The sequence below is a fragment of the Vigna radiata genome, chromosome 8 (assembly GCF_000741045.1).
Source record: "Vigna radiata var. radiata cultivar VC1973A chromosome 8, Vradiata_ver6, whole genome shotgun sequence".
Taxonomy (NCBI): Eukaryota; Viridiplantae; Streptophyta; class Magnoliopsida; order Fabales; family Fabaceae; genus Vigna; species Vigna radiata.
The window spans coordinates 35,902,065-35,917,129 of record NC_028358.1 but is presented as its reverse complement, the minus strand read 5'-3'; the positions used below and the strand labels follow the sequence as shown (position 1 = coordinate 35,917,129).

Genomic DNA, 15,065 nt, shown 5'->3' with positions numbered 1-15,065 from the left:
CTGTAAAATCCCAAATCACACCACCATTGAACTTGTTCAACCTCCATTGATGACGCAAAATATCTGTAAGGAACGAAACCCCCAAATCAATTTCCATTAAATCACAAAAACCTACAAAAATTAGGATTTTTAATTTGGAGAAGATGATGATGATGGGTCAAGATCATGATGTGAGTCAGCCACTGTAAGCATTATTGTGTGACAACTCATTCTGTTTTTTTTTTACATGAGATCTACATTGTTAATTAATTAAATTGAACATAAATTATGAAATAAAAAACTACATTAAACATTAAAAAAAATGAGTTACACATCTAAACTCATTTTTATCCTGTACCTAATTTAAATAATCAAATATTAATTATATTCATAATTATTTAATGTAAAATTATCTGTCAAAATTAAAAGATATTTCATTTCACTTATTATTATCTAAATTATTAAACCATTATAAATATATATATATATATATATATATATATATATATATATATATATATATATATATATATATATATATATATATATATATATATAATATGTAATATGTAATACCTAAGAACCCCTCTCTCCCACCTCTGAATTTCTTTCACTCTCTTCCATCTTCATTTTCACAAATCTCCCCTTCTGCAGGTACATGATCTATCACTCCCAATTCCATTCTCATATGTTCTTCTTTTACTTTTCTCACTTTTGTTCAATTCACACACCTCTTGCACTCATGAGGGGCGTGTTATTTGAATTATAAGAAACACTACTTATTTTCAAAAAAATATATTTTTTTAGGTAAACTCACAATCTATAGATTTAAAGGAATTATTTATGGAATGGAATAGNAATATATAGGCAATGTGTCTAATATTGAAATTTAGGTATTTGAATTGTTTTTCATAGTTTACTTTAAACCCTAAGTCTTGCAAAATGGAGATTTTTTGTATAATTTCTTGTTTTTTATTATTGATGTTTAGATTAATTAGAAAATAATGTGGTTTCTCCACTGATTCTGATGATAGTTGAAAGGATTGATTTTCATATATATTCGATTTCCAAAAATAATATTTTTGAATTGATTTCCNGAGGTTGTCTTAAATAGAGTTAAGCGAAACATGAAAGCATATAAATTTTTTTCTATTTTATATATATCACTTTCACGTGTATGGGTTGAGACAACTCCAAATTTTTTTAAATATATTTATTCTTGTAGATAAAAAAAAAAAAAAGTTTTAGAAAAAGTAATGAATTTTAAACATCTTGTTATGATACCTAAAGTATTCCAAAAAATACAATGAATTCTCCTCATATAATTTTCACAAAATGAGTTCACATAAAATTATCTCAGCAATATGTGGAAATTCTCAATATGTGTTGCTATATTGATCTGTTTGATGCACTCATATATTTCTGTTCCTTAATTTTTGCAAAATTCTATAGAAAATGTATCGTGCATAGTTTAAAGCGTATGGAATAAAAATAGGCTGACAAAGGTTAGAACCAAAGCCAATAAACATCAAATAATGATACTTACTTTACATAAAATGTTTTTCCTCCACCAATCATTTCGATTTAAAAGCTCTGAATAAATATGATATAACAAATCCAACTAGATTGTCAAACTAGCTTGTCCAGCTAATATGTTAACTTATTAAACTAATTTGTTGAACTAGTTTCTGGAATTAATTTGAAGAATTTCTCCAACTAATTTACTGAACTTACTAATTTTATTTTTTCTTGATTTTATAATTCTTTTTTTTTTCTCTCATTTTGTTTTGAGTTTCTTCTGCATTTTTTTGTTATTAATTAAAGATATTTTAGTAATATAATTAGAACAAAACCAACATTATTTCATTTGTACGAGATCTAATTGGCTAAATTGTAGATAGGTAAAATTTCATTGTTCTAATTACTTTTGTTATGAGTTTTCAATTTATATATATATATATATATATATATATATATATATATATATTATGTTAATCTTTCAGTGTAGATTATGTTATATTTGATTTTCTTTTAATTTATACCTTACACACTTGTTCTTATGTACAAGTTTGTCATTCATTTACTTTGTTTATTATATTCTTACTAATTCTATGTAACTTATAACCAATTTTTTTTTTTTCAGGTAGCGGATTTTTTGAGATTGGCCAGTTTAACTAGGAGTTTCTTCAAACCTTTTGTAAGTTTTCATCTATCATATTATAAATATCAGGACGTGTTTGATAAGTGCAATTGCCTGCTCAAACTTATTTGTTAGTTTAATATATTTAAATTGTTTCTTCTCACATTTAAAATGGTGTTGTTCCCGTACATTAATTTTGTACAAATCAGTGTAGAAAGTTATAAATGACAAAAACAAATCATGAAAAAAATAAATAATTTGAATTATTTTTATGATTTTCTTCTTACCAGTAAAAAAAAAATGACTTACAAAGGTATAGGAAGTGCCTAAATTCATTTACATAATTTAGAATGGAACTATAAAGTTGAAAGAGATATTGAAAAGAAAATTGAAGCACAAAAATCTCTCATCCTTGCCTATAACCATCAAAACATCTAAACACAATCAAGTAAAGAATTGTTTCATTATCTCATTTTTATTTTTATTTGATTTGAAATCTCCAACATTCATGTTGATAAATGAAGATATCAAATATGTGATTAGATATTTATAAGTGGTTTAATAAGAGTATGATATAATAATTTTAAAAGATTTGTTTATGATAGACTTTAAATGACTTTGATACTATTTTAATAAGTAAGTTTACACTTAATTCAATCTTATAAAACTAATTTATAAGCTAAAATTTGCATTCTACTTAAATAGTATAAAAGGTGATATTAATCCATGTAGAACACAGATCACTATCCATCTATTTACATCCAACAAAGAGCAAATCAATTTCTAAATAATTTTGAGACATGAGAGAACATGAGAAAATGAATTGTTTCCAACAAGGGTATTTCAACTTTGAGGGATCCAATGTAATATTTATCCTCTTCAAGTTGTCTTTAGTTGAAAGTTTGGTATGTATAAAGCTGAAAAGAAAGAGAAAGATACATTTGAAGTTTGAAGGTACCTTGATACTATAGAATATGGTTGTTGGTGTAGTTATGAATATGAAAATCATATATTAAATAATATACTCCTTCCTTTGATATTGTTATTGTTTGTGATGTTCCTTGCATGAGTTGATTACCTAATTCTTTCCCACTCATATAGGGTTTGGTATTGTTGGTGTACTTCTGAATAGGCAAAAATGATATTAATTATACTCTCGATTATTCTCATTTTCAAGTTCTATTGTTTGTTACTTCATCTTTTGATAATATTGTTGAAACCTCACACATGAATTGTTTAACTAATTGTTTTTCTCATTTATTGAAACTTTCACTCTCAGTCTTCTTTCTATAGTCTCTTATCACTGTTTGTTGCAATGCATTTGTTAGGATTCTTAGTGTAAGTTTGAACCGACATAAGTAAAAACTATGCAAGAAAAAAATACTTCTAAACTGATTATTTCAAAGTTTTAGATTTTAAAAATAATATTTTGATTCTTCATACAATTTATTTATAACTTGTTAGTGTAGAATCAAATGATTCCTTTGTTAGGATTTCAAATGAGTCTAAGTCTCACATTGAATAGAAATGAAAAAAAAGAAAACACCATATAACATTGAAGATCCATTAACCTATTATTCTAATGTTTTGGATAAAGAGTATTGTGAATCCCTTGTTTGTTTAGACTCACATATCAAGATAGACCTAACATCCTTCACATGAGTGTATATCCTATTTTTCTCTTAATAATATTATTTTAGATAAATTATGGAAAAAGAAAAAAAAGTTAAATTTCTTTTGTAGTAGTTTTTTGTTTTTTTGTAATGAGATAAAATGTGTATTATTTCTTAATTTTATTTAAGTTAAACTAGTATTTTGTGTTTTATAAAATTTTGCAATATTATTTATAAAAATATCATAAATAATCTTTTGTCCATTTTGATGATTAGATTTGCAAACTATATGATCCCGGGAAGAATTATTTATAAATTTATTATAAAAGGTTTAAAGTGATGAGATTCTAACACTAAGTTGTCGAAGTTAATCTTCATGTAAAAAAATATGTATATTTACATGGATTCAGCGAGTAAATCAATATATGAATGACCTTATTTTAAGTATATAAGGAGATGATGAATGAAAAGAAAAACTTGAATGAGTATTTTTACTACATAAGATAGAGATCGTACGGTGACAATTTTTTTTTTCATTTCTTATATATGGATTTGAGTAATCTTATTACTTCTATTAAACATGTTTATTATTTTTTTTATAAAAATTAGATTTTTTTTCTTAAATTGTATTTATATATAGTAGAAAGTTTGAAGGTTAAAAATAAGTGTGATAGTAGGATTTTTTTTTATCATTTTGGTTTAATTTAACGACATTACAAAAATGGTGTAACTTTTAAAAAAAAATAATTTGAACAGATCATGGTATAACTTCAAAAGGAAAAAAAATCATGTTATGTTAAAGTGATTTTACTGAGAATGAACGTCGTATGATGACTTTTGTCACAAAAATTGTCATAAACTTGACAGGACTTGCTTAAACTCAGATTTTATTTTAATTTTTTTTTTAAAAAAAAACTTACACTAATTTTGTAATTTCATAATGAAATCATCAGACCATATTGGTAAAAATGTCTTGATAGTAACGTTCCAATCAGGGGGACCTGCATCCTAGGTATTTTGACGTTTCACTTGGTTGTGTTCTTCACTTTAGATAGGTTTTGATGATTTCTTGAACCATTTTCTGCGTAGGTTTGCTGCTTTCGATAATTTTCCATATTTCGAGTTTGGGATAAATGTTAGATCTTAATGAGACTCCTCCAGAAGAAATGCAAGGTGGAGCTTCTGAAAGGTAAGTAGTTCTTGCAGTTTTGCACCAACCTCAAAAGTGATGCAACATAAGAAATGCTGACATTTGTTTACCCATGTAGATATTCAAGAAGCAGAAATCAACCAGACGCTGAATATATTTGGACCAATTTATCAGAAGAGCAGAAGCTTGTTGCATCAAACAGTTTCAATGTTTATTGCCAGCCTTTAGTAATCTACAACGAAATCCAGTCTCGCGTACTCCTTCTAACATTTTTCATTATATTTATTTTATTATTTGGAACTTTTATTTCATAAGTTTCTCATGTCTCGTAGATTTTTTTATGTGAAGATAATACTATTCTCTGTTTTATTCTAATGATATACATATTTGTTTATAGCCAAGATTCCTTCAGAGATGCTTGTACCACAACAGAAAGGCTAAGCACAAGAAGAGGTAAAATTATGTTTAATACATGCTATGTATAAGCTCATGTGATAATACTGCAACAAACTCATTGTTTATCTCATATCTTTTGATATTTCTCTTTTGAAACATTCAATCAATTACAAATGGTTTCTATTGAATGTTGACTCATCTCCATACAATGCAATTACAATATAGTTCATCCTTAGTGTTTGACATAAAAGGTACATTTTGTTCTTTTTTAAGTCTTTCTTTCTTTATGAAATAGGTGTCAATCATGTTCTACCATGTCTTTGGAGTTTGATTCAAAGCATAGAGTTTTCTTTTGCTTATAAGCCTTATATTCGTGGTCTTTAATTAACCACAAAGTCATTAAGTTGTTTAACATAAATTTCTTCTTTCAATTCACTAATGAAAAATAACATATCCAATGGAAATAATTTCATCCATTTTAAGTTGTAAGGGAAATTAAAAGTTTAATATTGTATTTGGATGAAGTAATTTAAAAAACTAAGTCATTTATCTGAAGAATTTATAATTCTTTATACTAAAATGACTTGTTTAGATAAAATAATTAAAATAATAAATAAATTTAAAGAATTTTGAAAAGTATTTCAAATGAATAAAATAAAAAATTTTAAATACTAAAAAAATTATAAGAAAAATTGAAATTTTACTTTTTTTTTTCAACTCCCACTCCATTCATGAAAGTCGAGTATAATCGACTCAAAGTGAAAATCCCATCTAATCAATTTGAGTTAAATGTCCACTCAAATCAATTAATCAAGACTCGAGTCTCAGTTTCTAAGAATTATTGAAATCCCTCACAAAATATAAGATAATAATATTTAAACATATACATAAAAGCCTCCTAAAAATCACCAAAAAAAAGTATTGTGAATACTCTTTACAGCAAGTCATTTTTTACTCTATTGCATTCAATTATTTAAATTATAACTACAAGAAAATCTCTAAATAGTAATCAATTTTAATCACAAAAAGTAAGTCGTTATTATAATGACTAATTTAGATATCACTTTATAAATTAAAAATTATTAGTGACTAAAATATTTTCTAAAATTAGTTTGTATAATGAATTGATTTTTAAATTGGTCCAAACAGTAGTTATCAAGATTTGAACTATTAAAAGTTTATTTTTAAACTGGTAAGTATATTTCCTAAACTTTTCCTTTTAAATAAAAAAATTTCTCTCTCCCAATTATCATATCAAAGAAAATTTTTGCTCGAAAAGTTAACAATGCTTAATTTTCATCTAATTTCAACCATAATAACCAATTATTATTTGAAAATATCTATATTATTTGATACTAACAAGGTATATATATCTTTTGAAAATATAGGATTCTAATGACAGTTTTGCTGTCGTGGAAAGTAGAAGAAGTTCAATCTCTTTTTCCCATGTGTATCTGTCTGGGAAGGCTGTTGGATCCAAACGAGGAACACACAGGGGTAGGAACAGTGCCTCTTATTAATCATTTTCTGTTTCTTACATTAAGAATTTCATACTGTTTAATGCCTTATTCTATTAGCATTTGTAATATTTTTTGTTTTTGACTTTCAAAAGGAAGAAAAGTATGATGTTCGTCGGATATTCACATTTGAAGGTCCAACTGGAATTGATTGGAATGGAATTAATCATGTCCGAGTAAACTTTATGCTTCCTCATATCGAAAAGTTAGCTGTGGAAACTAATTATGACAAATATTTTCTCTTCATTCTCGCTTCTGGTATGCATATCATTGCTTATATCATCAGTTTCCATATGATGGTAGCTCCATTTTTCACTAAACTCTCTTTTATAACCATTTTTTTTACAGCGAAAAACCCAATTTCATTGTCTACAGTCAATGCAAGCACGTTGACTTCGGAGGTGGCTTCTAATGAATGTGAGATACATGCTTCAGTTGTTAACTTTTGCTTTTCCAAAATAAATCTCATCTTGTAAAATCCTTAATACTCATTCACTACTTTTTCCATTCACCTTATGATGATTTTGTTTTTCCAAAATAAATTTCATCTAATTTATATATACATGTTCATATATTTTTCTTCTGTGTTTGACAGCATCTGGTGGAGAGAAATGCTTTTATGGAAAAGTGTCTCTGAAATTTCTTTACAAGATTTTGAATATATCTCCAGATTCTCCTTTGCAATATCGAACTGAGATTCAATTTAGCACTGAACTTCGTTCTTGTAATTTGAAGGTATGATAAGCTATTGCATTTGCATCTGCTTGCTTGATGATTGGTGTTTTGGTTCTTTCTTTTTCTTGTAGTTAAATATATGCTATTCATGAAAACTGGTTTTGTCCAATTTCAGGCTTTTCATCTCTTCTTTAGTGCTTTACAATTGTGATAGATATAGTATTCAAACCTTTTTTTCATGTTACAGTATTGGTTGAAACATTATACTCGAACAACAAGCAGCACCATCTCTATTAAAGATTCTAATGATTCAGAGGTAGAGGTTTATTATAGCAAAATTTAACGCATATAAACATCATAAGAATTGAATTTTTTTAATGGAGAAGTTGAATTGATTGTTGTTGTCATGATTTTGAAAGGGTATATCAAAGAAACTTGAAATCTCAGCTGGTTTTGAAGAATTTGGAGCAGCTATGGAAGCAGCTTCTGGTAGGACACAGGAAAGGAGAGAAGAGTCATCTTTGTCTTCTTTCTTACTTCATTTCACTTGGTAAATTTTATTATACAAAATGTCTATAAAAGTATTAAATTCTTTTTTTTATAGTATTAAATTCTTATTTATTTATTTTAGAAGTAGTGACTGAACTTTGTTGTAATTTCTGGTAAGTAAATTTGGTTTACATTTTAACATGGAATTGCTTGCATGGTTCAGGTCACCAGGAATTGTCTCATTTTATTACAGGTAAGACGTCTTAATTTCTTTGTATCTGACACCATAATTTCACTCAATTTTTCCATAGGGATATTTTCTATTTTTTTTTAATATTGTTATAAAATCTTATTAGACATTACTATATATAACACATATGGAGTCAAACCAAATCTATTTCAAAGTGGATAACGTACACCTATCTCTAGAACATTAACGAAACCTAAATTTTAGGAGTTTTCAACGAACCCTACCAAAATTTGAATTTATAATTGAGGTAAAAACTCAAAGCAAAAATATATCTTCCTTAAAATATTTCAGTAGGTAATACACACTAAAGGGATTATAGAAAGCCTAATACATCAAAGAAAAAATTACATTTTAATAATACTTTATTTTTCTAGCAATCTCTATGTTAAGAATAATTGCATTTAAGTTAATATATAACACATTCCGAATTCTCAAAAACAAATTATGTAATTTTCTCTCGGCTTGTGAAGAAAGATCCCATTGTCGGTGCTCCACTCCTCAGGTAGCACCATCTTCATTAACTTAACTTATTCCAAGAATTTGAACAGTAGGAGTATTTTTTTGTTCTAATAATGTTTAATTTGTTATATAGATAGATGATTTACATATACAACTTTTGCTTCTTTTTTTCTTTTTTTTAATGATTATCCTAGAATCAAACAAACATCAAAATAAATTTAAAGTAGACATATTATTAGACAATTCTATCTTTCATCAACATTCTTAAGATGATGTATTTTTTTTTTTTCTGATGAAACTTATTTTGCTTATCTTTGGGTTTACATTTCTAAAGTTCTCTGTTAATTAATATATTATTAAGTATAAATTGTCTTCTCATAATTCTTAGAATTCTAAATAATCTCAAGAATGTAAATAATAATAGCAAGTCTATTATCTTTAATAATGGAACTAGGAAGACAAATAAAATCAATTATGTCAAGTAATTAAAGAAAGGAAAAACCTTAGAAATTAAAGTCTAGATCTTATTAGCATAAGGACAAGTTGGAACTATATATTCTCTACTTTACTCTTTCTTTGTTTTGCATATTTTTTTTGTTACATTCCTTTTTTATTTTGATTTTTATAAAAAATTATATTAAATCTTTAATTTTTATTTGATTCAATTAATTATATTTTATAAGTGGATTAATTTGATATATAAATTTTAATAAAAATCTAACATTAATATAATGAAAATGACTTAGATCATTTTAAAATATTTAATTGAATTTTTTATAAAAAATAGAAGACCACAATAAGATTTTAGTTTTTTTTTTCTTTTTTACTAATAGGAGGAAGGGTAATTATTCTGCTACGTCTGTTTTAATATTTTTTTTTTCTAAAAATCATTTCAGGTATTACCATAACATGTTGCACAGACTCGAAGGTAAGTTTAATATTATTCTTACTCTTTGTCTAGCTCATTCAGTAGATTTTTTACATATTAGTCGCCAAAAGAAGTTAAACTATGACAGAAATATTGTTAACGGATTAAAAGAAAAAATAATGATTATATTCAAATATTTATAAATTATGATATAACGATCTGTTGATTTGATTAGAATAATTAATTAATAATTATTAAATTACATTATAGCAATTAATTTTATATTAATTAACGTAGAAGTTTTGATTGCAGTTACTGAGAATTTCACCTGTGCAATCTGTTTGGTACAATGTATAAACTATAAGGTTAACACTTTTGATTACTGCTTCAAAACCCTAAATTTATAAATTGATAATATTATAATCTGTTGTTAATTTTTCTGCCAAACTGCTGTTTCAGAGCTTAAAAATCCACCTAAGGTTATCACACCCGATATTTAGGTTTGAATTTTCGGTAAGTAATTTTGAAAACTTGGACTAGCTTTAGGATGATGAAGTTACAGTAAGCCATGGTTTTAAGAATGAATAACTTTGCAGGAATCAGAGGAATTTCTATCGGTATATGTGTCTGTGAAGAACGAAAACTGGTGGCGAGAGGTTCGAACAATTTCTCTTTAAATTTTTATAAATCTGTATAACTATTGTTATACATCTATACTTTATATGAAGTTTTATGAGAATTTAGGGTTTGATCCTCAAATTGATTAGTTAATTTCCCTTCAAATTGATGCAGTTGATTGATCCAAAAGTTGATACTTTTATGTACTGGTAAGCTATTTTAATTATGACCCCTCGTATAGATTCGTGTGGTATGAAGTAAAATGCTGAACTAACAGTATGTTTTTGAAGTATAAAAAAACCAAAGAGCAGAAAGCTGAAAACTTCATCTCATGGAAGAAATGATACTGATCCAGTGGTGGTAGACGTGGAACTACGTATTGGTATTGTTGCAAATCCTCAGCTAACGGAGAACATGGGTATGTACTAGTCAATCTGATAATTTCAACTATTTCTATCAATTATTTTACTTGGTGATGCAATTTATGTTCTACCTAGTTGTAGAAAACACATTAATATTGCAATTTAAAGAGTGGATCACATACTAAAATGCAACTGTTTTATATCATACTCCAGATATTTCCCACCCAATATTTGTTTCTGATAATGGATCAAATGCAATACAACAAGACCAGTCCGAGGAGGTTTCAAATAATGTAGTGTTAGAAGTTGAGCAGGAGCAAGTTTCAAATGTTATGTCTATTGTTTCTGATCCGCCTCAGTGTTGTGTCTCATTAGTGTCTGATCATGATGAGATACGTGGAGTGCAGGAAGTTGATCATGATGAGACACATGGAGTGCAGGAAGTTGATAATGAAGAGATTTCAAATGCAATTGTGGTGTATACTGGTGAAGATTGTATCCCAGCAATTTCTGACCATGATAATGGGAAACTTGCTGTGGTAGAAGACGATGTTTCAAATGCAACTATTTTGCCTACTAATGAGGATCATGTCTTTCCAGTTTCCGAGCATGATAATGGGATAGATGTTGTGCAACATGATACTGTACAACAAGATGAGGTTTCAAATGCAATAATTTTACATCCTATTCCGGATTTTGTTCCATATGTACCTACGGATGAAGGTACAAGTTCAGTACAACAAGCTGAGGAGAAAGAGAAGTTACTGAGTGAACGCTATGACCCAGATATGTAAGTATGATTTTTTTAGAATTTATAAGTAATTACTTGTTAAAATGTTATTAACTAAATCAAGCATTACTGTTATTATATTATAAAAGACAGTTGTATATAAGAAAAAAATGGACCATAGTTTTTACTTTACGTAGTGCTTAAATAAAAGTTGTCATCTATCATGTTCTACTATAATCTTGATATCAGGAACAAATATCATAATAGATATAGGTTTTGACATCATTATTTTTCAAAACATTTCAGGCTTGCTCGGTGGAAGAAGCGAACATTTTATCATTCTCACACATTCCAGGTGATGAATAATGACATTATTTTTATACTTCTTTTTATATAGATTTATGCCTAGTTTTCCTTATTTATGCCTATTTTTTTGGGGACACAAAGGCTATGGATATTGAAGAAGTGGTAAAGGATGAAGACAGTGAGGATGAAATTAATGAGGGCGCTCGAGTGATTGAAGATAGAAGAGTATGTACAATTAAACAAGTTATTTTCTGTTTTCAGTTTCTGCAGTTTCATCTTCTTTATCTCTAAACAACAAAATCAATTATGTTTTGAGGAATCATTAATTGAGAAAATTGATATGCAGAAACTTGAGCTTCTTGGTCTTACTGAGAATCAGAAGCGGTTCATAACTATGTGGAACTCATTTGTTAAGAAACATCGGTAAGTTGTTCTTATTTTGATTCAAGGTGTTTACTTTTTCTTGGGTTTATTCTGAACATCATTAACAACAATTAAAATGCATATATTCTATACTGAATGTTTGAACTTGTTGCTGTTTAGATTTCTACTTTCTGCTATCTGTAATTAATTTTGTTCTTGTGGCAGTGTGCTGATAGATGGCCATGTGAATTGGGCATATGAAGCTTTCACAAAATATCATTGTGCTGAGTTTGTCAATTCCATCCCATTAAACTGGTAACTACCATCATTTCTATCTTTTTCATGTTCTAATTTTTTTACCTAATTTTGCATTTTTAATAATTTTGTAAGCCTTGTATATCTTTCGAAATAATCTCTATTTTTGTGAGAATAGAGCTTCCTAAACAATTTTTGTCTTCATATATTTTGATTTCCATATAATATATATTATTCCATTTTGACACTTTTTGTGGTCTTGTATCATTTGNACGTGTAAAGATCTGCAAATAATTANGAAATGAATGATTTGCAGGTCATGGAGATTGTTTATGATAAAACTATATGATTATGGTCTTCTAAAGCCAAAGACTGTGATTACATGCTATGCCATTCTCAAACAATACAGGGAACAGAAATAAGATCCAAAAGTTAAGGCCTTTCCTAACCCTTTTCTCAAAATAAAAGAAACAAATGACAGAAAAAAAACTTCTGTGTTGTGTTACTACCTTCAAACTTTTAATTGCTCTCTTTGTTGTATTATTACTACCTTTCAACTTTCAATTCCTCCCTTTGTTGTGTGGAGCTGAAGAAATTTGCAAGCTACCAGTTTCATATTTTCTATTTATTTATGTTACAGTGTGAAACATTATAATTATAGAGCAGGGATTCTCAGGCTCACATTTTCAATTCAATGATTCAAATTTAGTACATTTACAGTTTGTTTGGACTATATGTTGAACACAACTTTTAATTTCATGACTGAGATTCATGATTCTACTATTTTTAGAAAAGTAACTTCAAAAATGCAAAATAATGTATCTTGATTTAGCCTATGATTCTCCGTTTCTTATCATTTAAATGTTTCTCACCCATTTTCCTCACATATTCGATAAGTTATCATGTCTCTTACACCATTTATTTGTATTTTTTTGTTAAAAGTTAGTTATCATCGTCAAACTATACTCCAATTTTATGTACCCATCTCTTTTGAGATACATATTATTGCAAGCATTTTCCAACAAACACATGCTTAGAAGTTTTTTTTAAAAAAATTGCATATATATATTTATTTGACACCATAGATTGTATATTTTGTATGAACTTAAACAATAAACTTAAAATAACATATTTTAAATAAAAAAGAAAAGTTTGACGCATAATACAACATATTACAATAATTCCCTCAAATTATAATAAAGAATTTGAAAATAAATCTTAAACCCTAAATCATAAACTTGGAATCATAAATTCTAAACTATTTTTGAATTGTACATTTTTATAATCTCATTGTAAAATTAGTTTAGTTGATATATTTTAGAGGTGTGCATTTTTATAATCTCATTAAAAAATTAGTTACCATGGTTCAATATAGTTGTTTTAATTATCTCAAAATGAATCAAATTTGTTTTTCGAAATGGGTCGTGAGAATGGTTAAAAACAATTTTCAGCTAAAGAAAGTATATAAGTCTTAGAAAAAGTAAGAAAAGGAAAAGTAAATGTAAGTTTCTCTTGATACATATAAAGATGTATACAAAACATTTTGATCTAAAACTACAAAACATTTTGTGGACTTGTTTAATGAAATCATCATGTTTTAACACAATTTTATATTTCAAACTCTTATTTATAATGTTTTCCTTAAAATAAAATATTCTGAATAGTATCAATAGTTTAATAATTGATTTTGTTTCAAAATACAATTAGATTGAGTAAATTGAAAAATGTGATATTTTTAATCATTATTCATTTATTTATTTATTGTTCTAAATCATATTTTATTTATTATTATTATTACTATTATTATTATATATTATTGAATGTTATTATATATATATATATATATATATATATATATATATATATATATATATATTATAATATATTATTATATAATTAAGAATGGTCAAGATTTGTTCTCATTATAAATACAAACTTTTTAAATGTCAAAAATATGTAAAAATGATTAAGACATTAAAATAGTTTATTTAAAAAGGATAATCATTTTACAGTTTTTTTTTTTAATTTTAAATTCAAATTTTATTACTTTGTTTTTATAACTCTTAAGAATTTAAAACTTTATTACCATATATTTTGAATTTTAAATTTGACACTTTAAAACTTAATCTTAAAAAAAATATTGAAAATGAAATGATTAATTATTTTTATATCTTTAAAATTTTGAAATATTTATTATTTTGCCGTTTATACTTATGCTTATTTTATTGAAATTATATTTTAAGTTATTGTTATGATCTTATATTTGGTTCCTCCATATTGAAGATTTGCATTTGCTTTTTATAATATTGTCGTTAATACGATCAAATTAGTACTATTAAACTATAACAAGTTTAGTATTGTTAAAATAGTAGTCAACAAAATAAAAAGTGTCAATTTAATCACAAATCGTCTCCTAAGGAATACAAAATTGATTTTTCACAAATTAATTCTTATAAAAACTATACAAAAAAGGTTAATAAAACAAAAACATTAAAGAAGATAAAGATCAATAAAAGATTAAAGAACAAAATAGGTCAATTTCTTTTTTTTTTTTCACCAATTGGGCTCCTAAAAGTGAAAAATTGAAGCAATTAGCTCCCTCTGGTTAAATTAGATTAACGGGGTTAAGTTTCTCCTGAGTTGTCAGCTTGACGTGACATATATTTAATATGTGATCATTATGTTAAATTACATGGCATATGCAGAGTAGGTTAATGGAATATATAATTAAAAAACAAAAAGAAAAAGTTTGTGAAAATTGAAATCTAAGTTAGGATTCATCATTTTAAGTGGGGATGAAGTGGGGATGAAGAATTGAAGTATCCAAAAAACAGTGAAGGAAATGGGACAAGGAAAGTCACCCAGTTCCAAAAATCAGTAGGGATGAAGAATTAA

General features: G+C 26.5%; 1 protein-coding gene across 1 annotated transcript; it reads left to right on the top strand.

The window, feature by feature from the left end:
- Positions 1 to 4,865: 4,865 nt before the first annotated feature.
- Positions 4,866 to 10,367, top strand: LOC106770592 (polycomb group protein EMBRYONIC FLOWER 2-like). The gene is made up of 15 exons (XM_022784822.1): positions 4,866 to 4,921; positions 5,001 to 5,136; positions 5,280 to 5,335; positions 6,667 to 6,775; positions 6,891 to 7,053; positions 7,144 to 7,212; positions 7,391 to 7,530; positions 7,718 to 7,786; positions 7,890 to 8,020; positions 8,183 to 8,212; positions 9,565 to 9,596; positions 9,849 to 9,901; positions 9,996 to 10,049; positions 10,133 to 10,192; positions 10,329 to 10,367. Exons 1-15 carry the CDS (start codon positions 4,866 to 4,868, stop codon positions 10,365 to 10,367), a joined length of 1,197 nt encoding a protein of 398 aa, XP_022640543.1.
- Positions 10,368 to 15,065: the final 4,698 nt, after the last annotated feature.

Excerpts from the sequence above, each read along its gene's own strand:
- LOC106770592 (XM_022784822.1), top strand. The coding sequence starts at position 4,866 with ATGTTAGATCTTAATGAGACTCCTCCAGAAGAAATGCAAGGTGGAGCT. Across the intron at positions 4,922-5,000 it reads CAAGGTGGAGCTTCTGAAAG|ATATTCAAGAAGCAGAAATC; the intron begins GTAAGTAGTTCT and ends TTACCCATGTAG. Across the intron at positions 7,054-7,143 it reads TCTCTTCATTCTCGCTTCTG|CGAAAAACCCAATTTCATTG; the intron begins GTATGCATATCA and ends TTTTTTTTACAG.